Source organism: Diabrotica virgifera, chromosome 2 (assembly GCF_917563875.1).
Source record: "Diabrotica virgifera virgifera chromosome 2, PGI_DIABVI_V3a".
NCBI lineage: Eukaryota > Metazoa > Arthropoda > Insecta > Coleoptera > Chrysomelidae > Diabrotica > Diabrotica virgifera.
This window is the reverse complement of record NC_065444.1, coordinates 239865110-239888867: the sequence shown is the minus strand read 5'-3', so window position 1 is coordinate 239888867 and position 23758 is coordinate 239865110. Positions and strand designations below refer to the sequence as shown.

Sequence of the window (23758 nt, the reverse complement as noted above, 5' to 3'; positions counted from 1 at the left end):
TGGAATTGTTGACCTATTAAATAATAATAGTGTCTATCTCACCATTCGTTTTGTTTCGGGACAGTAGTTATATAATTAAATAATTTAGAATACATAAAAATACATCAATTTCAAACGGTGTCAGGTTGAGTCCACGATTCTTTACCCGTGCGTCATTAATACCTGGCGAGATAAAACACATACTTTTTATCTAGCATCATTCTCTTCCACGCATGAACCTAATGACAAACTAGCTACCGCCTGTTATTAGGTAAAAACACATGTTATTTTTAAGATCTAGACTCAGTACATTGAAAAGAGATAGGTACAAAAAAGACATTTGGAGATGTTTTCAGATGTTAAGTACAATTTGTGACGTTTCTGGTTTGTTTATTTTTGTGGCTGTCAGTCTGTTGAATTTTTTGCTGTTTTTTTGTCAAACTTTGCGTTTTGAAGTTTTTGAAGTTATACTTCTTTAGGCACGAGGGTGAATTTTTACATTCCCTGGCGCGCACACCGACAGTATGGTATTAGTCGCTACATCTATATGTAGCACAAATAAGGTGTGCGTGAAAAGAATATATTATTAGTGTTTTTAGTAAATATATTTATTATAATTTTTGTAGGAATAAGGTATTTTATAATAATAGTAAGTATATTTAAAGTATTTTTGTATACTTCACTTGGTCTATTCAATTTGTAAGTATGTATGAGAATTCTTGTAACCTGTCAAAGCAAATGGAATATAGCTCAATGGTAGAGCGTGTGACCGGAGATCGAGAGGTCCCCGGTTCGAATCCGTGTGTTTTCTATTTATTTTTTATTTTTGGTATTGTTTTAATAAAAATGTTTGGAAAGTGGTAAGTAAAAATTAGTTTAATCTTTAAATAAAACACAAATAACCTGTTGAAAGTATATTTATTTCGTTGAAATCATATAATAGAAGTATAATTTCTTACGTGCGTACAAAGTACACAACCATTCTTTTTTTATATTACACTAACAGTTGTTTTTACAATTAATTTTATATTGGACTATAAAATTTTATGATAAGTGTATTTCATTTTGCCATTAATTTTTACAACATCCAAAGTTAACCTCATTCACACAGTTAAGGAATGGTTATGTTTAAGTTTCCGCCAAAGTGAATAAAATGACAAAAAGAAAAAATGTTATTGAGTTTTTATATAAATTGTTTATTTATTTATTAATCACTAATGATATTAAAATAATTCATTAAGCTACTTTAAATGTAGCTGTAATTTTGACATTATATTTATTTGATAAGGTCAAATGTTATAATATATCCCCTGATCGGAGCAGTATCCACTTTCTGTCACTTGCTGTTGCGTTTAGTAAATAGGGCTTTTCATTCACAGTCATTTGTTTCGATCTTCTGCCATATGTTGTATAATCTGTATACAGTTGAGTCCCTGAATCTTTACCCGTGCGTGATCATTTAAAGCATACGAAATAAGTCGATGATATGTCGGAAATTGAAATTTACTAAACACAACAGCAAGTCACTTACTGTCACTTGCTGTTGCGTTTAGTAAATTTCAATTTCCGACTTATCATTGACTTATTTCGTATGCTTTAACCCGGCACCTGCCACGTGGCTTTGCAAGGCACCAACTGCCACGTGGAGTGCTCACAGAACCCCTTAAAAATTTTCTGTTATCTACTTGTTTAAAAAACAAAATAATGTGTTGAGTAACACAAGAATATAAAAAAACATGTTTTATTAACTTATTAGCCACTAATATGTTATAGAAGTTAAAAAATAAAATGAAAAAGGTGTTATAAGCAAATTAGCAAGTACCAAACCATAATAAATGAAGTCAAGTAAAATATCTAAAAAAATTAAATTTTAGTGAGTATAGAGTCTATATTAATAATTTAAATCAGTTATTTCAATAAAAAATGTAAATTTGACCTGTTTATCAAAAATACAAAAAAAATTTAAAGTACCAGATGATGACACCCCAATTCGACTTTAGAGCTACAAGTTCAGAATGACACTAAATAACCACTTCAAACACAAGCACATCTATGCTATATACTATTATAGAAAGCTACTATGACGCACAGCACGATTAACAAAGAAATACCAAATATTTGATAAAAATGTGTTATGGGGTGCTGGTAGCACCCCACGTGGCAGGTGCCGGGTTAAATGATGACGCACGGGTGAAGATTCGCGGACTCAACTGTATATAGAGCTTTTCATTCACAGTCATTTGTTTCGAGCTTCTGTCATATTTCGTATAATCCGTGTATATTAATATTATACACAGATTATACAACATATGACAGTAGCAGGAATCAAACGAGAGTCGATAAAAAGCCATATTTCCGAATTTCCGACTTATTTCGTATGCTTTAAATTTTAAATGATGACGCACGGGTAAAGAACCCTGGACTCAACTATATGTTTGTTTGTATTTAGTCTAACCTTCATAGTAGGCAACACCTATTACAAAGTATCATAAATATTAAATTACATGATTTAAAGACAAATTATTATTATTTAATCGGCCAGACAAAAAATACAATAACTACAAATTTCAACTGTAGAAAAATAAAATTTTCTTAATGGCAAATTGCTGATATTAAGGATTCGTCCTTGTTATTGACCTTAATCCTTAATTAAATGTCATTGCACTTAACTACAGAAACGTCACATGCCATCGATGAAATGGCAACAAAAGTAAACATTGGGGTATTTTAAAATTAAAAAAATGATATTTAGATAACAAATGTACTGACGAAACTAACCCTTTCAAATTTTTAGTGCTCGCGTAAAAATAACCAAATTTAAAATGAAACCAGATTTTTTATATTTAATACCGAGTGCGTTGACTGTAGTATATGCGACCTATGGAAGTTGGTTCCTGATTGCGGAGATATTCACTACTTTAATACCTTTAACTTTAATATTTACTGGAATTTTAGTAGGAGTAGTAGTTATATTTAGAGTTCCCCCTCCCGAGAAAGACACAGTTGAAACTATATTGGGTAAAGAAATTGATGATCCCACAGGAGATAATGGATTTGTTATTAAGACAATAGCTCACAGAGGAGCTGGCCTGGACGCTCCAGAGAATACTATAGAAGCCTTTAAAAAAGTAAGTCCATGATTTTATATGTTTCGTAATCATCATCATGGTTAAGGTGACCAACTGTACTCATTTACTGAGTTTTGTACTCTTTTTTCGCAAACCATACTCTTTTCAAATCCTGTACTCTGAAAGTACTCATTTGTATAATTTTATACTCATTGTGAACGGATAGAATGGATAGTGAACTTGAGAGCATTAAATTGTTTCAAATGGACCCTTCTAAACAGTAAAATTGAATGGAAAGAATTTTCTTCAGCAGTCGAATTTGTAATGAAGGAAGTAAAAGATATTGTTATTAATGACCATTTTCTCTTTGAAGAAATTCGAAGAGTAAATTTATATTTAAATGAAGAAAAATTGAAGAAATGGAACAATGAGAAAATAGAACTTGAAAAATATGGGCAGAAATCTTTCGGCATTTTAAAGTAGAACATATCCCACATGAAAATTTTAAAGGTTTAATAGAGATTTGCTTATGTTGTCCAGACCCTAATTAATGCTACTGTTGAAAGGGTATTTTCACTAGGGAATGATTATTGGAGCAGTGAGAAGTTGCAACTTTCTGTAAAAACATTATCTGCCATCTTAACAGTCAAATTTAATATGCAAAATAAAAGTTGTTCGGATGTGGCTACATTATTATAGGAACATCCTCATTTAGCAAAAAAATGCACTCCAAAGAAAAATATGTTTTTAAAAGAAAATACAGTTTTTATCCTTTTTTTTTTCTTTTTTTTTTTTTGTTTCGACTATGAAATACAGTAGACTCCCTCTATAACGAGAACTGAAATGGCGGCCTAATTACTTCGTTATAAGAGGATCTCGTTATATCAGACAACAGTAATATTGAAATGTTTTGATATCTCTTACGTAGTTTATTAGGGGTAGTTGGTAAACAATGAGACCTCGCTATCGTAAATTGTAAATTTCCTACAATAATCAATATCGGTCGATACACAGGAAGAAGTTTATTGCAGGTGGCGAAGCATATTACAGCACTTGCCTCGATAATAACACAGATGTTAGGAATTTCTATATACAGCCAGTTGGGGTGTTTATTTATAGCCATTACTGCCCTAAAAACAGGTAAAAACATATTCTTCAGTTTCATTTTTCCTCGTTATAACCAAATATTCCTCGTTATAGAGGGTTATAGTTCAATAGGAATTTCATGGGACACCTAATGTACCTCGTTATAAGCGAAACCTCGTAATATCCGTGTTCGTTATAGAGAGAGTCCACTGTACTTGCAAAGTGTACTCTTTTTGAACAAAAAATAGTTGGTCACCTTAATCATGGTGCTGCAGCCTGTAGAGCCTTAACCCTCTCAACTGTCTGTGCAATTCTACTATGTCGCTCTGTCCCTTGCTTGTATTTTCCAGTTGGTAACACCGAGCTTCTCAACATCCTGTGTTACCCTGTCTATTCACCTCAGTTTTGATCTACCCCTTCTTCTCATTCCCAGCAGTTGCTCTGTTAGAAACTTTTTTAACATGTTCCATTCCAGAGTCCGGGGTTCATGCCCTGCCCACTCAAACGGTTTCGCTTGACTACAGTGGTAATATTTTTTCCACCAAAATTATGCTTGTAGATATTCTACAGTTCAAAGGCATATCTCTACTCCTCCATATTCAGTTCCACATGTGAGAACAGGACTATCAGTGTTCTATACAGTCTTATATGACTTTTGGAGACAGACGTTTGCTAGCTAAGTATACAGTGGAACCTCGATAAGTTGGATTAAATGGGACTATGGCTGATCTGGGTTAGCCGGAGAATATGGTAAAATTAATAAAACGGTATATTTACAGATAAAGTCCATTATAATTGCAAAAACATCAAATACATATGCACAGTACATCTAAATTACGTACAGTTGTATACACTCTTGTTCATTTCTTGGTAAAAAAAACTCAATTTCTGTTGTGTCAGTTTAGTCTGCTGCTTAGGTACTGTGCAATGCAGGAATCTCTCGGAAAATTGGTCTGGGTTAGCCGGACTTCTGGGTTATCGGAAGCTGACTTATCGGGGTTCCACTGTACTTTAAAAACCATAATAACACCTGTTTGCAATTATGATTTATGTGTTATCGGGGTTATCCAATGTCCAGAGATATATAAACTCTTTAATTACTTAGTCTTGTTTCAAGTAGTCTTTGTGTTGTGGCTATATCGGGTCTTGTTTCTGATGCATATGTCATTACTGGTGTTACAATAACTTTATAAATTCTTGATTTCATCTCAGTGTTTATATATCGGTTTCGCCATATAGTGTTATTGAGACAACCTGCCAATCTCTTGATTTTGTCCAGGTCTCCGTAGCTGGACAATGTAATTTCAAGGTATTTAATTTCCATTTTATATTTGAACGAAGGATCCTGAGAGGAATATTCGGTGGCATATGTGAAAATGGTGTCTGGAGGAGGAGGTACAGCTGGTTCCTAAAGAAACTGATACGACTCTTAAAGCGTATTTTGTAGAAAATTGAGCAGTGCATTTTGAAGGATAAATACTTATTATTTATATACTGTCACTGTCACTGCCAAATCTTAAAATTTAATATATTGTTGGGTTAAGTCGTTTGTTTTATTCCTTAATAATAATAAAAATAATAATACCCCGGGCTGTGGGTGAAAAAACGTGATATAATTCAGGAATTTTTGAAACCTATCAGGTTTTGTAAAGGACGATGCCAGGAATAACTTCTACTAAAATGTGACCAAAAATATTGTGAGCTTTTTTTTTATTGCGATTTTCATTTGTTAAATTTGCAATTTTTAAAGATTTTTAATTTTGCAGCTTAGGTTATTGATTCTAGAGAAAAACTTTAATAGAAAGTTGTAGTAAATTAAAAAACCTACAATTTGAGCTATGGTAAGTTTAATTTCGTTTATTGGTTATTGAAAAACAGCCTGCGAAAGGTCCAAAATGGCCGTTTTTTACAATTGCGTTATTTATTGTACAAATACTTTTTTTTATTTTTTAAAGCTTTAAAATGAAGGTCTTTCAATTCCAAACATAAAAAAAATTGTAAGGCCGGATTAACGAATTTGTTGCTTAGATATTATAAATCGTTTATCCCAAGAGGTCAAATGTCGAAGGCTATAACTTTTTGAAAAAAAAATCGTAGAGAGTTGGTGAAACATCCAATCTCCTTCTAAGGAGTTATATTTTCATATTCTGATGTAAATAAATGCGTAAACCATTTTTAAACCTCTAATTTTTGGGTTTGAAAATAAGGCGGCAAATTTCGTTATAAACATTTAGAGCTGAAGCGGCCCTGTACATCCTATGAGTTTTTAACTTACAGATTGTTGTTGCTGAAGACGAAACGAAGATTTATAAAAAAATTAAAAATTTCTACGACCAACTGAAGCCGAGCTAAATGTTGGGTTTGAAAATAAGGGGGTATATTTCGTTAAAAACATTTAGAGCTGAAGCGGCCCTGTACATCTTATGACTTTCTAACTTACAGATTATTGTCGCTGAAGACGAAACGAAGATTTATAAAAAAATAAAAATTTTCTACAACCAACTGAAGCCAAGATAATTGTTTCTTTTTTCTTAAATCGTAGTGCCTTTATTTATAATAATTAAGAAATTATTTTACAGTCATTGACTAAGGAAAGACTTATATTATCTTAAAATAAAAATTTTTATAAAATATAGTTGCATTTAATTATTAAAAATTATTTTTAACATCGGTGCTTTTGCGAGCGAATTTTGCAAATCGCCCGAAATTTTTTGACTGAAAACAATTTAATAATATTACCATTATAATATACAGTCTATTTACCACTGTATTTGTTTTTCTTGATAAACTTTTATATGTGAAATCTCATTTCTGAAGAAATAATATTACAAAAATGATACATATAAATATATGAAATATATAACTATATTTTTAATTTTTTCATTGTTATATAAATATAATAATAATAATGTTACTTCTTATTATACAATATAAAACTTTTTCTTCTTGTAATGACTATCCGTTTTGGATGTTGGCGACCATCATGGCAATTTCGCAAACCCCATTTGGAAACTGAGAACCAGGAAGACGAAGGATTACCTTGCTAGAAAATTTACGTACGTCGTTCAACACAACAACTACAAATCTTTTTAGAGCAGCAGTACCGATTTAGTGTGCAAGTACAGATTGCCATGATGGTCGCCAACATCCAAAACGGATAGTCACTACAAGAAGAAAAAGTTTTATATTGTATAATTAGAAGTATCATTATTATTATTATATTTATATAACAATGAAAAAATTAAAAATATAATTATATATTTCATATATTTATATGTATCATTTTTGTAATATTATTTCTTCAGAAATGAGATTTCACATATAAAAGTTTATCAAGAAAAACAAATACAATGGTAAATAGACTGTATATTATAATGGTAATATTATTAAATTGTTTTCGGTCAAAATTTAATACAAGTTACGTAAAAATTTTTCGAGCGCGCGGATTTGAAGCGAGCCGGGCGATTTGCAAAATTCGGCCGCTTGCAAAAGCACCGATTTTAAAAATAATTTTTAATAATTAAATGTAACTATATTTTATAATAATTTTTATTTTAAGATAATATAAGTCTTTCTTTAGTCAATGACTGTACAATAATTTCTTAATTGTTATAAATAAAGGCACTACGATTTAACAAAAAAGAAACAATTATCTCGGCTTCAGTTGGTTGTAGAAAATTTTTATTTTTTTATAAATCTTCGTTTCGTCTTCAGCAACAATAATCTGTAAGTTAGAAACTCATAGGATGTACAGGGCCGCTTCAGCTCTAAATGTTTATAACGAAATTTGCCCCCTTATTTTCAAACCCAACATTTAGTTCGGCTTCAGTTGGTCGTAGAAATTTTTTATTTTTTTATAAATCTTCGTTTCATCTTCAGCAACAATAATCTGTAAGTTAAAAACTCATAGGATGTACAGGGCCGCTTCAGCTCTAAATGTTTATAACGAAATTTGCCCCCTTATTTTCAAACCCAAGAATTAGAGGTTTAAAAATGTTTTACGCATTTATTTACATCAGAATATGAAAATATAACTATTTAGAAGGAGATGGGATGTTTCACCAACTCTCTACAATTTTTTTTCAAAAAGTTATAGCCTTCGACATTTGACCTCTTGGGATAAACAATTTATAATATCTAAGCAACAAATTCGTTAATCGGGCCTTACAATTTTTTTTATGCTTGGAATTGAAAGACCTTCATTTTAAAGCTTTAAAAAATAAAAAAAAATTATTTGTACAATAAATAACGCAATTGTAAAAAACCGCCATTTTGGACCTTTCGCAGGCTGTTTTGCAATAACCAATAAACGAAATTAAACTTACTGTAGCCCAAATTGTAGGTTTTTTAATTTACTACAACTTTCTATTAAAAAGTTTTTCTCTAGAATCAATATCCTAAGCTGCAAAATTAAAAATCTTTAAAAATTGCAAATTTAACAAAAAGCTCACAATATTTTTGGTCACATTTTAGTATAAGTTATTCCTGGCATCGTCCTTTACAACACCTGATAGGTTTCAAAAATTCCTGTATTATATCCTGAAATCGACCTATTTTTCACCCACAGCCTGGAGTATAACAACAAACCTATTTTATGTAAAAACTATCATTTATATACTCTTTGTAATCAGTAGTTTGTTGTTTGTTTATTTTATTATTTGTCTGTCATAATAAATATAATATAATGTCAGATCAATCCAATACACTGCTCAAAATGATCAAATCTTAATAAGAGTCGTATCAGTTTTTTTAGGAACCAGCTGTATCTTGCTGTGATCTTGCTAGATGTCCTGCCCATCTTAGTCTTCCTATTCCTATAAGAGATACTACGTCTTTACCACCAAATATATGTTTGTATGTGTGGTATACCTCGCGGTTGAACCTCCTCCTCCAAATACCATTTTCGCAGATGCCACCGAATATTCATCTCAGGATCCTTCGTTCAAATATAAGCAGAAGGTTTTCATCTACCTTGGAGATGGTCTATGTCTCCGATCCATATGTCAACACTGGTTGTACAAGGGTTTTGTATATGGTTATTTTTGTTTTTTGGCATAAGTTTCTGCTTCTCATAAGTCTACTCAGTCCAAAATAACATTTGTTCGCTAGGATTATCCTTCGCTTGATTTCTTCAGTCATGACATTCTCCTTTGTGATCAGGGAGCCTAAGTATGTGAATTTGTCCACCACTTCAAAGGTAGAGTTATCAACAGTGAATTGGTGACCGATGTTTCTGGCTCTATTGTTGGGTGTTGATGCCAACATCTTAGTTTTCATTTCTTCTCGTTTGCGTGTTGTGCGGGCAACTAGGTCCACGTCACCTGCATATCCCAAAATTTGGGATGATTTATTAAAAATATTTCCTCTGTTGTCTATTCGTGCATCTCTGACCGCCTTTTCCAGAGCTATGTTGAAGAGGAGACACGCCAGCGCATCTCTCTGTCACAGCCCAACAAACGCCTGTGATCTTTCGCCCTGTATTTCGACTTTGCAAACGACTTTACGCATTGTAGCCTTAACCAATCTTATCAATTTATCAGGGATGTGGAATTCATCCATGGCTTCATACAATTTATTTCTTAGAACACTATCATAGGCCGATTTAAAATTTAGGAGAGTTATTACATGGCAATTATTGCATTCTAGTTAGTTTCCCTTTCTGTGTAAAGGGCATATTAAACCTCACCTCCATTCCTCAAGCATTTGCTAATTATGCAAATGCTATAGCTATGTTTATTTGGTGATCGAACTTGTTTGTTTCTCCTTGACTCATATGGCTTCCGAGCTGTTCTAATATGTCATTCTCAATGATTTTATAATATGTTTCATAATGATAATAACATAACTAATTAATTGCAGTGCCACGAAAAAGGATGTGATGTGATAGAGATAGATGTGATCCTCACATCTGATGGTGTACCAGTTGTTTTCCATGACTCCAACTTAGAAAGAATGGCTGACTTAAATATTGCAATAAAGGATATGAAGTATGAAGATTTGGCCAAAATAGACATTTCAGTAAAACATGCTTACAGGTAAAGGTTTGTATAAAATAATTAAAAATGGTGCTGGCATCACACAACCATGTGCTGAAATATTTCATAATCGTTTTAACAAGGTGTGTATCTTCATTTTGTAACCCATCACTCTTTTTTTGACAGAGATTCATTTCCTAATTCTCATGTACCAACATTAGAGCAGGCTGTAGAACAAATGCTTGGGATGGGACAAAGAATTTTCATTGATATTAAAGAAAATAACAATAAGGTAAAGGGTTTAACTTTATGTCTAGGTACTAGGCTCGTTCAATTGAAACGTATCTTTGATCCAGAAAAAATTGATCAGTGGTAAACATATCTACAAATAATTACTACATTTAAGGCACATATTCTATTGTTTCACAAACCGATGCATACCCTGTTTAAAGAATTCTTTTACAGCATTTTGTATTTCTTCATCCCTGTGAAAACGATTACTTTTTAATGTCATTTTCAGTGGTTCAAAGATGTAAAAATCATAGAGCGATAAATCGAAACTATAGCGTGGATACTATAATATCCTTCTTCGGCGACATAAGGCCGAGCATTTTGCGTGCAGAAGAATAACAAGCTTTTCTGGACGTTTTGGTCATATCAACCTTGTTTAAAGTTTCAGTATACTGGTTTTCGTTAATATGCACTCTAGATCCCGTAAACTCCATGAACAAAGGATCCTTACTTAATGGTTAACATGACTTTGTCTGCAGAAGGTTGAAATTTGTAAGACCGCACGCTGATTATATTTTGGCGGATTGTTAACAACAAACGCCATTTTAAAGTCACTATCCGCTCTGAGCTCGCAGGTAGAGGGGATAATTAAAAATTCGCGAGGGCCAGTAGTGACAAGTCGGTGAACTTTAACTGGAAATTTGACGTTCTGCATTAAAAGTTGTGCATATTTTCATAAATAACACACTTTGATTATTGAAAATAATATAATTAAAAGATCATAATAAACTTTCGTCGAGGTAAGATGATTCTCCCTTAACCACTTAACATTGAAAAGAACCTGAAGCACTACCACCCTTAGCTCCCAGGGTGACGATATATACCAGTTATATCAGAGTTGCATATAATTTTTACTAAATGTCTCATTTAAAAAGCCGAAAGTTCCTTAGAATAAACAAAAAGTTTCTTTTGAACGAGATATTTAAAATTAAAAATCACACTAAATTTTCTCTTTTTTTCACCCCTGTAACTGATTAAAATAAAAAGAAATTTTCATGGACTTTTGACCCTCCATAATAATGTAGTCTTTCATTCTGCGTTTAAATTTTTCAAATATACTTATTGGTTCTCTCAGGATTCGAAAAAAAGGAATGCATTTAAAAAGAGTTTGTGCGAAATTTTACGTTTACGCTCTTAATTAATTATTTAAGTGAAATAAATGCATAATTTAATATTTAAGAAGAATTATACTATAATTATATTAAATTATTATACTTTTTTGCAGAATAATTTTTTCTAATATTATCAGTCAACATAAACTTCAAAACGATAAGCAAAATCTTAAAAATAATCATAATGAATAATAAATTCTGTACTTACTGATTGATATTAACTATCGATTACAATCCAATTACTTCTTTACGTTATAAATAATACACGATAAGAATTAAGAGGATGGGTACGTATTTTCGGCTGCAATGCGATTCGAATCCTGAGAAAAATAATAAGTATTTTTGAAAAATTTAAGCGCAGAATGAAAGATTACGTTATTGACGAGGGCCGAAAGTCCCTGAGAACTTCTATAATGTTTATTTTAATAAGTTACAGGGGTGAAAAACGAAGAGAAAATTTAGTGTGATATTTAATTTAAAATATCTCATTCAAAATAAACTTTTTTATTAATTCTAATTAATCGTGAGGAAGGATGAGTTTTAAATTAAAAAAAAAAAAAAAATAAAAAACAAAAAGAATTGTTATAGTTAAAGAAAAAATTGTCTGGCTAATTGGTCCCTACCAAAGCCATCAAATTAATTAAAAAAAAAATTAATTCTAAGGGACTTTCGGCCCTCGGTAATAATATAGTCTTTCGTTCTGCGTTTAAATTTTTCAAAAATATTTATTGATTTTTTCAGGATTCGAAAAAAATGAACATAATGTCCGTGGTAATATTTCCAAATCTATCTTTGTCATACAACGCACTCAGTCGAACAGAATATTGTCAGCATACTGTCAGTCAGACAGTGACAATCAGTGACAATTTTAAATATTTGACATGGCATCGGGAATATTTGGAGTTGTTGATTAAATAATATTGATATATAGTGTATTTGATAAATAATTGATTTAAGACGTGAACTTCATAAAAAGTTATTTATCGTGTATTATTTGTGGAAGATCCAAGCATAGAATACATCAGGATAATATATTCTGTGATCCAAGTATTTTGTTGTTAAAAATGTTCAAAATTGTAAGCGTTCCATAGTAACAATATATTATTAAAAAATCATTCAAACACTTTCCCTCTTTTCTCAATTGAGTATTAGTTTTTGTTGTACATATAAATTATTACAATCACTGAATATAGATAGTTAGTGAAAAAATTATCACATTTATTAACTGAATTAATAATATTTGCAATTATAAAAATAAAAGTTATCCAAGAACATTCAAAAGTTATCTCTAAATTAATGATGACATTTTCAAGTAGAATGACATTCTAGTAATGTTTACATATCCATACCAGTGTGAATTTTACTATACGTAATTTGCCGTGTAAAGACAGAAAAAGTAGGGATACCTGTAAAATGTTTGCGAATTATGTACCGATTGCCTTAAATAAGTTTGAAACAATTATTATTATTTGCTTTTCTCCTTTCCTCTTTAAATGTCCGGCCGAAACAGTAAGTCATCGGCTAGATGGCGATACCAGCCATACCAGCGAAACTCACAGAGGATAGGCAACACTTTTCTCTTTTTAGCGAAATTTCCAACGAAAGTTGTACTAGTAATCCGCTAAGTAGGTGGCGATACCAGCGAAGCTCAGGGCGTATACGCTCTGAGCTTCGCTGGTGGCGCTCCTAGCGGATTACTAATTCAACTTTCACCGGTAATTTTTAAATTTATTATTTAATTGTTATCGCTTAATATTTACAACGCTAAAAAGTAATTAAATTGTAACAGATTTTTTTAAGATTTTGCTAATCATTTTGACGTTCTATTCATGAAATATTAATTTCTTACTTCGGATACTTTCACAGTTATCGTGTAGATGGCGCATAATTACATATTACGGAACATTAGAAAAACGTAAATTCAGTATTTAAAACGTAAGTATATTTAAGGTAAAAATATATACCACAGCTTTGACCAACTAATATTTTTTATAATTAATGTTTTTAATTTTAATTTTAAATTAATAACTTTGACATTTATGTCAAATTTCCGGTATACGTTTACAGACTTGCCACTACTGGCGCTCGCGAATTTATAAATATCCCCTCTACGTACGAGCTCACAGCGTATACTTAAAATAGCAGTCAAATACAAATGACAGGAACTGATCAGTGTGACATGTACATGTACAAACATAACTAACATTTCAGAATGTCAGTTGAGTGATTACAATTGTTTCCAAGGCTAAACTGTCCAAAGATATGTTTCAACTGAACAAGCTTATAGTTTGTTAGTTAAATTAATAATGCTTAATTTTTACATCTATACAATGATTGACGCAGATTCTGTCTTATTTTGCAAAATAAATCAATAAAACTGAAGTTTGTGTAAAGAAACAGAGCCATTTTGGTTTTAATAAAAATATGATAGAATTTTTCTTCAAAGAGATGTGAGATTTGTCAATAAGTATACCGTATACCCCAAAAAATGAAGCTGAAATAGCACTAGAAAAATCAGAAAATTAATGAGCACTATTTTTTACCTGGAATATCAGGGGGTATCGAAATTTTTACTGTTATGGTTTTTTTTATTAACATTCTAGCAAAAAAAGGTGACATTTTTGAAAACCATATAGTCCAAGAGGCAGCGCTGAAAAATCTCTTTGAATTTACCAAAGCTAGATTTTTCACAGTTGATTACTGTGATTGTGTAGAGAAACATACTGCGGTAGGTCAAGTGAAACTTAGAACAGGGGTTACTGAGAGGGTATCAAAGTTGCTTTCCTACGATGGTAATTAAATCCATTTACTAAGGCTGAAAATCAGTACACACATTCTAAATTAAATATAAATAAAAGTTATTATAGTCGGTCAGCTGTATGACGGGAGAGGGCCGGTCGGTCGGCCCCAGTGAATGTACAGGGTTATTCACTATATTTTGACCCCCTTGTAAACTGCTTTATTTGCAGAATTGGAAAAAAAAGTGTAAAATACAGAAGTTATTCGATTTTTAAATTATGATTTTTTGACATATGTATATATCGTACTAGTGACGTCATCCATTTGGGCGTGATGGCGTGATCGACTATTTTTTTTAAATCGGAGTAGGGGTCGAGTGCTAGCTCATTTGAAAGGTTATTCAATTCCCTATTCAGTAATATAAACATTAACATAATTAATTATACAGGGTGTCCAAAAAAATTTTTAATTATATTAATTGTTTAATTAATAATTCAAAAAAAAATTTTGGACACCCTGTATAAATAATGATCTTAATGTTTATAGTACTGTATAGAGAATTGAATAACCTTTCAAATGAGCTAGCACACGAACCCTATTATCATTTAAAAAAATAGTCGATTACGTCATCACGCCCAGGTGGATGACGTCACTAGTACGATATATATGTCAAAAAATCATAATTAAAAAATCGAATAACTTTTGTATTTTACATTTTTTTCTAATTCTGTAAATAAAGCAGTTTACAAGGAGTCAAAATATAGTGAATAACCGTGTACATTCATTGGGGCCGACCGACCGGCTCTGTCCCGTCATACAGCTGACCGACTATAATAACTTTTATTTATATTAAATTTAGAATATGTGTACTGATTTTCAGCCTTAGTAAATGGATTTAATTACCTTCGTAGGAAAGCAACTTTGATACCCTCTCAGTAACCCCTGTTTTACGTTTCGCTTGACCGACTGCAGTATGTTTCTCTACACGATCACAGTAATCAACTGTGAAAAATTTAGCTTTAGTAAATTCAAAGAGATTTTTCAGCGCTGCCTCTCTGTCTAATAGCATAAAATACCACGACACAGTAAAAATTTCGATACCCACGAAAATAACCACGTGGTGGTACGCCTTTTCTATTTTCCCCCAGATATTCAGTTGAAAAATAGTGGCCAGTTATTTTTTTATTTTTAAAAACTTCATTTCTTGGGGCAATATCCCAACGTATCAAGTTACATTATTGTTTTTAATTTTAGATGGTCCCTGTAATACTGAAATTATTTGAAAAGTTTCCCGAACTCAAACAGAAAGCTGTAATCACATCATTTTTCCCCAATATAATTTATTTGGTAAGTATTTGTATCATAATTCTTTCAATTATTAAATTTCAGATTATTGAGACTCTTCAGCATTTTTTCAATTAGGTATAAAAATTCTCATCTTCTGTTTATAAACTTATTGGTATTGATATCCTGATAGTCTTCATCTTCCTCTTTATAAGGAATTCTGCTTGTTCATTGGCGGATTGATACCTCTATGGAAGGTTGTCACTCCATCTTTTTGCGCAGTAAAAAACTGCTTTTAAAAACTTCAATTTGTATACTGGTATAAACTCGTTTATTAAAAACTATCTAAAATGTCATCCAAATGGATTGCAAAACGTTTTCGTTATATTTCAGAACATCTTCAGTGCCTAGAGTGAAGTATTTCCACGTTAGATTAAAGCAAAAAAAGTAAAATTGTGACTGTTAGAAAGAAAAAACATGTGGGAATACTTACATTCTGCTGAGTAGTTTCAAACTAGCACACTATTTAAAGTGGTAACCCCATAATATATGGTTTACATATTATATTTTAATGAAATATGGTGACTACAAGTCGATGTTGTTAGATATATTACAATACATGCTCAAAGGGCAACATGTTTCCCTGCTCGAAAATGCTAGATACTAGCCAGTTCAATGGGCACAGACCAACTGATAAAATAGGAAATGGAAATTCAATATGACAAGAGTGACGTGACATGACAAGATAAAGCCAATTTTTGGTTAAAAACTTCAAAAGTGTAGTTTAATTTGGATTTTTAGTAAAATGTAATGGTAATTAATAAATGTCTGAAAATGCAATTTAAATTATTGACATATTAGAATCTATTGTAAAGTCTAAATTAGCAACTCTCTATTCCAGAAAAACTTATGGATTTTTTAGATTTAATGTGGGTATATTTCATGGTTCAATGTGTGACGTCATCGATTGTAAAATGACAAGATGAAAGCTCAATTTAGTTTAATGAAATGAAATATACTACATAGTAAACCATGAATGAACTAACGTGGAAGAATTGGAAGCTAAATAAACCGAAAATTCAGATTCTAAGAGTTGTTTAAGAAATGTACTGTTGGTTGCCTAACAAGATGGTAAGGGTTTGAGTATTGTGAGGTAAACAGTATATGCAGAAAGCGACTATTGTAGTGTGTTTAAATTTATTAGCATACTATTGTACTGATTAATTATGTCTGTTAAAAGTGGGAGAGAAATTGTAGAAAAATTAAAGTAAATAAAGAATACAGATAGGGAATGTTGATGTCAAAGATATGATTTTAAATAAAATGTAAAAGAATGAATAAAAGTATCTAATAAATTCAATAACAGAAAAAGGGAAATATACTGAACTTTATGTTGTTTTTGATGGACTGAAGGAATTCGAGGAAATATACCTTGATAGGCTACCAGACGAAGTGATTACTGAATGAACAATAGAATGAGAGATAACTAATATAGGTCAAATTGTGGGTTAATGTCAATATGTAAATTTGTTTTTATACCAAATTGCAGATAAAAGAGTTATACTGCAATACCCTTTTCATATTTGGCTGATTACGATTCTGACAACTATCACTGTCAGATTTAACTAAAATGTCATGTTATAAATGTGTATTATCACGGACTTACCTTTTTTTCTCTCACTTGTGACGCACTGAAAAATGCCTGTGAAAAGGACTCTATATTACACTCTAGTGATTTCTCAGTAATTTGCTCTATGACGAATATTGCATCTGTACGCGATCTTCCAGTATGAAAATCCTGTTGCTCATCTGCTAAACTTATCCTCCGATTCATTAGTTCTTGTAGAATTTGAGTTGTAAGTTTTAGGGTAGTATTTAACAAGTTGATACCTCTTTAGTTTGCTTTTTATCTCCTTTTTTTAATTGTAGAATTTGTTTGCTTGTTCTCCAGTCTCTGATTCTTCTCGTATTTTATTGAGTTTTATGATTATTCTGTATTATTTCTGATATTCTATATCATTTTTTTATAGATTAGAAGAAACAAGCCAGAAATAGTAGGATGTTTGGCATGGCAACCCTGCATTTTCAAGAAAGTTAGTGAGGGCCAGGGAGAAAGCAACATAAAACAATTTAAAGCTTTCATAAAGAGGTATTTAGTTTGGATGTGTGATATGTTGCATTCATGGGCATTGCCAAGAATAACTTACTATCTCTTAGGACTGTCAGTTATTTTATTGCACAAGGATTCTGTGTGTAGGTAAGATAAGTGTTTTTATTAAAAATTGTGGATAGACCTCAGAAACTCTTTGAAATGTGACATGTGAATAAGGAATTAATGGGTTTCATAAAAAAATCACATTGATATATTTTGTAAGGTTTTTTGAGGCCGTTAATAGTATAAAACATTGATATAATCAAATTAGATTGTAATGTTAGTCACTTCCATATAAGAATTCAAACACAAATAAAACAGTAGCAGAACTTATTTCTTCCTTCTGAAACGATGTGAAAAGAAATTGTTAACCCCATTTTCACACTAACAACTGATAGGATAAAGCTTAGGTATAGAAAAATTATTCGACTTACCTGATGGACACTTTCGCACAAAACTAGCGAACCATTCCTCTATCAGAGATGAAATGTTCTATTTTTCGAGACGATGTTCTTTGAAAACCTTGAATGCGCTTCTCCGAAACTGTTCTGCAGTTTTAATAGTGTAACCTCTTTGACCAATCAAGAAGCAACACACATTTTTTAACACATTCGCAACCACTGACGCCAAATGGCGTTGTGTGCTACTTGAGTCAGGTGCCTCTGTTACTTTTTGGCGTTCATAATCCGTGGAATGAAATAGGGTTCTTTTCGTATTGACTCCATACGAAAGTTACTGAATATAAACTGCGGCAAATGTGTTAAACAACCACAAGTGTTTATAACCACTTGAATTCCAAGGGGAATTGAAGTGGTTTATTATAAACACTTTTGGTATTTATTCGCTCCACGCGTGACTACAGTGGGGGTGAGGATTCAAGAAACGATGCTTTCATTTGCACCATACTGTCGGTGGAAAATAGTGTCGCGCACGCTGGATTAGCAATTAAAAAACCAAGGAGTTTTGAATATTGTATTGCAAAAAACTCTTCGGGATTTCATCAATCGATGTTTAAAGAATATCTACCTACCTTGGCAACATTCATATTTTCAGTTTGTCACATAGTTTTTGAGGGTTAAAAATGGCCAATTTCGCAATTTTTCAATTTTTAATCGCTTATATGTCAAAAACTATCAACTTTAGAGAAATGTCACTAAAGACCTTTTCTGTTTGGAATGATCCAAAAAACCTAAAAAAACTTTGTTCCATGCAAAAAAAAATAATTTTAGGAAAAAAACAAAAAAAAAACGTTTAAAAAATGTTTGACCCACTTTTGGTCCTGGCAACATGTAAATTTGTTAAAAGGGGTCCTTTTTCAATAAGATTGTGCAAAAAATCCGAATCTAACTATTTTTCCTAGCGGATGCGCAGTGGTTTTCTGGATTAATATGGCTTAGTTTTTGCCAAATGCTGCCCATGTAAGGCCTATTGACCTCTGTATTTCATGTGTTTGATTGTCTCTGCTTATTTTGATCTCGTGTCCCAGATATTTGTAAGTGTCTGTTTGTTGTGTGGTATTATTGTCAATAGTTATCTTTCCACTCATTACGAGATTTGTCATAAGTTTAGTTTTCTCAAGTTTTAAGCGAATGTATCATAGAAACTGTATCCTGTAAGGATACAGGATACAATAGTGTTGTAAGATCTCAAATAATTACACGAGTCTCCAAAGGTTCCATGAGATCTCCAGAGAGTTCTAAAAACAACTGTTTTTTATATAAAAGCAGACTTAAAATCTAAAAATTAAAAGAATAACTCAGAAAGCACAAAAAATCGGCGATGTAACGTAATTAACCTATGAATTTTATTTGCCAGTAGTGTCAAAATTTCATAAATGTATATAATGTCAAAATTTCATAATTTCATGGACTAAACTTGCCTGCGGTTCGACCAATTACAAACAAGCATTACAATGCGGTTTTGAATTACTCGTCCTCCTAATTTAAAAACTAGGATAGATTTTTTCCTTTCTGATCCGTTCGAGGATGAAAAGATAAATTGTGATGAATTTTTAGAAGCCCAGTTCTTAACACTACATCCATTTTATACACTAATTATTATTTATCATATTATGCTTAAGAGGAAACAGTAGCGATCAACAGGTAGCGAAAACGCGTTCCAAGATTGCGGCTGTAATTTTGAATATTTTTTCGAGATATTTGGCACACGTATTCGTAATATAATAAAGAATGGCGGTACAGAGCCCAATTTAAAAAATATATTAATATGTGGAAATTACTCTGTAATTGAATACAATATTAAGAAAACGAGCCTGTACCGCCATTAAGAAGGACAAAAAAATACACTTTCTTCAAATAAACTTTTTTATCCGATGCCTAGATTATGTGTCATTTTGGAACTACTAAAAATTTTTATTTCATTAGTAGTTCCAAAATGACACAAAATCTAGGCATCGGATAAAAAAGTTTATTTGAAGAAAGTGCATTTTTTGTTCTTCTTAATGGCGGTACAGGCTCGTTCTTTTAATATTGTATTTAATTACAGAGTAATTTCCACATATTAATATATTTTTCAAATTGGGCTCTGTACCGCCATTATTTATTATATAACGAATACGTGTGCCAAATATCTCGAAAAAATATTCAAAATTACAGCCGCAATCTGCAATCTTGGAACGCGTTTTCGCTACCTGTTGATCGCTGCTGTTTCCTCTTAAGAGGGAACAGTAGCGATCAACAGGTAGCAAAAACGCGTTCCAAGATTGCGGCTGTAATTTTGAATATTTTTTCGAGATATTTGGCACACGTATTCGTAATATAATAAAGAATGGCGGTACAGAGCCCAATTTAAAAAATATATTAATACATATGTGGAAATTACTCTGTAATTGAATACAATATTAAAAAAACGAGCCTGTACCGCCATTAAGAAGAACAAAAAAAATACACTTTCTTCAAATAAACTTTTTTATCCGATGCCTAGATTTTGTGTCATTTTGGAACTACTAAAATTTTTTATTTCATTAGTAGTTCCAAAATAACACAAAATCTAGGCATCGGATAAAAAAGTTTATTTGAAGAAAGTGTATTTTTTTGTTCTTCTTAATGGCGGTACAGGCTTGTTTTTTTAATATTGTATTTAATTACAGAGTAATTTCCACATATTAATATATTTTTCAAATTGGGCTCTGTACCGCCATTCTTTATTATATTACGAATATGTGTGCCAAATCTCGAAAAAATATTCAAAATTACAGCCGCAATCTTGGAACGCGTTTTCGCTACCTGTTGATCACTGTTTCCTCTTAACTGCAAATTTTGGTCGTTAAAAATGTCAAGTGCCGACGCTAGGTGTCGCGTTAGTCATGCCCGGAGCGAATACACCACACTTTTCATTTTAGTGAAGACACTAAAATGTTTTCTTCGAAGAGTTATAATGCATGGTTTAAATCTTTTTTTAAGAATCAAAGGATTTTTGAATCGTTACAGCTGAACTACGAACATGCCTTTTGATAAATAATTTCACAGCCTATTTTAATTAAGAGGATCGGTACGTATTTTCGGCTGCAATGCTATTCAAATGGGGATTCATTTTTTTCGAATCCTGAGAAAACTAATAGGTATTTTTGAAAAATTTAAACGCAGAATGAAAGATTACGTTATTAGCGAGGGCCGAAAGTCCCTGAGAACTTCTATTATGTTTATTTTAATAAGTTACAGGGGTGAAAAACTAAGAGAAAATTTAGTGTGATTTTTAATTTCAAATATCTCATTCAAAATAAACTTTTTATTTATTCTAAGGGACTTTCGGCCCTCGGTAATAATTTAGTCTTTCATTCTGAGTTTAAATTTTTCAAAAATATTTATTGGTTTTTTCAGGATTCGAAAAAAATGAACACAATGCCGTGGTAATATTTTACAAATCTATCTTTGTCTTACAACGCACTCAGCCGAATATAATATTGTCAGCATATATTGTCAGTCAGACACTGACAATCAGTGACAATTTTAAATATTTGACATTGCATCGGGAATATTTTGAGTTATTGATGAAATATTATTGATATATAGTGTGTTTGATAAATAATTGATTTAAGACGTGAACTTAATAAAAAGTTATTTATTGTGTATTATTGGTGGAAGATCCAAGCAGAGAATGCATCAGGATAATATATTCTGTGATCCAAGTATTTTGTTGTTAAAGATGTTCAAAGTTGTAAGCCTTCCATAACAATATACTATTAAAAAATCACTTTAACACTTTTCCTCTTTTCTCGATTGAGTATTAGTATTTGTTGTACAAATAAATTATTACAATCACTGAATACATAGTTAGTGAAAAAATTATCACATTTATTAACTGAATTAATAATTTGCAATTATAAAAATAACAGTTATCCAAGAACATTCAAAACCCATCTCTTTAAATTAATGATGACATTTTCAAGTAGAATGAAATTCTAGTAATGTTTACATATCCATACCAGTGTGAATTTTACTACACGTAATTTGGCGTGTAAAGACAGAAAAAATAGGGATACACGTAAAATATTTGCGAATTATGTACCCATAGCCTTAAGATTTATTTTTCAATAATCCATTTTGTTTTAGTCATACAGTTCAAGATTGGAAGTCAAAAGGAGTCCGTGTGATGGCCTGGACAGTTAACAGTCCCATAGAAAAGCAATATATCAGCCGCATTCTTAAGGTCACTTACCTCACTGATACCCTAACAGGTGAAACTACAATTCACAGCACTTTGCAGTCTTAATAGAGTGATTTTAACATAGTACATTTTTAAAATATTCGCTCATCCGAAGAGAAATCACAACTCAAGAAACAACATTTTTCAGGAGAGACAAAAGATTTTTTAAATCTTAATTTAGCTGTCAGTTTTAAACGGTAACTGCTAAAATTTTTAAATTAAAAACGAAGAATATGGATAAGTGAATATTTCTAATTGTGTAAGAAGCAAAACCAAAAAATCTATGATATCTGATTTAACAAAGAAACAAAAAATGAAATTTTGAGTTATGCCACTTTTGCTTTAAAATATTGGTCTCTTTTTAAATACCTATATTTTGAGTCAATTTAACAAGATAACTTTAATTATGCATTTTTTGAGTTGTGTCACTTTTCTTCCGGATGAGCGATGTGCAAACGGATCGTCAATATCATTGAAATAATTGATTTGGATGAAAGTTAGTGCTAGATCTTCTCATTAGATGTTATAGTGTTAGGAAAATTCAAGTTTTTTGTGCTATCTAGATGGTATACAATATGGAGACATTCCCCTCTAATATATTACTTTCTTCTGCTTCGTTATACTTTTTTTTAACAGGATGACTTACTTTATTTTTATTGGCATTTTTTGCAGCTTGGCACATATATGTAGTTGCTCAAATTGTTTTAATTATTGCTCTATTTTCATCCCTCACATTCACTTCTTCCCTTCACATCTATCCCTTTTGTTTTTCTTTCAATATGACATTCATTATTGATATAATATATCAATAATGAATATATACTGTATATTATATTATACTGTATATACCTCAGGAAACAAAGCCGAAAAATCACTTGAAAGTCAAAAAATTACTGTAATTTTTCGATTTTGAAACGCTTCATTCCTGGGGTAATATTTTAACTAAAGAAAGTCTATTGCATATCAACATTTAAAGAATTAAATTTGCAGCTATCGTAGGCAACTTAGTAATTATATTTTGAATTTCATATACACTCCTTTATACAGGTACAATTGTTTTGACTTTATTTTAAATTTTATTATATACAAATATGTACTATTTACATATATTTATGTATCATTAAAGATTATAAATAAATTTTTCTATATCCCATGCAGTAGTTTTTTTGTCCAGCACATTCTTTGATAATATTTTGGATTTATTTATTAAACAGGAGAAAAGGGTGCTTATAAAAATGAGTAACCAGTATCAAAAAGTTACAAAAATAAATAAACATAAAGAAGTACTCCTTTCCCTCTCAACACTGTCTAGGGCTGTTTCGACAGAATTTCAGAGTGTATTCTTATGAATTTTGACTTGCTAAATTCGAATTTCAAAGTTGTTATAAAAAATTAATTGTTTATATG

At 31.3% G+C, this 23758-nt stretch overlaps 1 protein-coding gene across 1 annotated transcript; it reads left to right on the top strand.

The window, feature by feature from the left end:
- Window positions 1-2647: 2647 nt before the first annotated feature.
- Window positions 2648-23504, top strand: LOC114331670 (glycerophosphodiester phosphodiesterase 1). Its single transcript, XM_028281290.2, has 6 exons — window positions 2648-3107; window positions 9993-10168; window positions 10295-10400; window positions 15505-15597; window positions 17565-17791; window positions 22258-23504. Exons 1-6 carry the CDS (start codon window positions 2802-2804, stop codon window positions 22415-22417), a joined length of 1068 nt encoding a protein of 355 aa, XP_028137091.1. The 5' UTR covers window positions 2648-2801; the 3' UTR covers window positions 22418-23504.
- Window positions 23505-23758: the final 254 nt, after the last annotated feature.

What these genes read in the sequence shown, in the direction of transcription:
- LOC114331670 (XM_028281290.2), top strand. Translation starts at nt 2,802, where the DNA reads ATGAAACCAGATTTTTTATATTTAATACCGAGTGCGTTGACTGTAGTA. An exon ending in CTATAGAAGCCTTTAAAAAA is followed by an intron (nt 3,108 to 9,992) that starts GTAAGTCCATGA and finishes AATTAATTGCAG; the next exon opens with TGCCACGAAAAAGGATGTGA. An exon ending in TCCCCAATATAATTTATTTG is followed by an intron (nt 15,598 to 17,564) that starts GTAAGTATTTGT and finishes ATTTTTTTATAG; the next exon opens with ATTAGAAGAAACAAGCCAGA.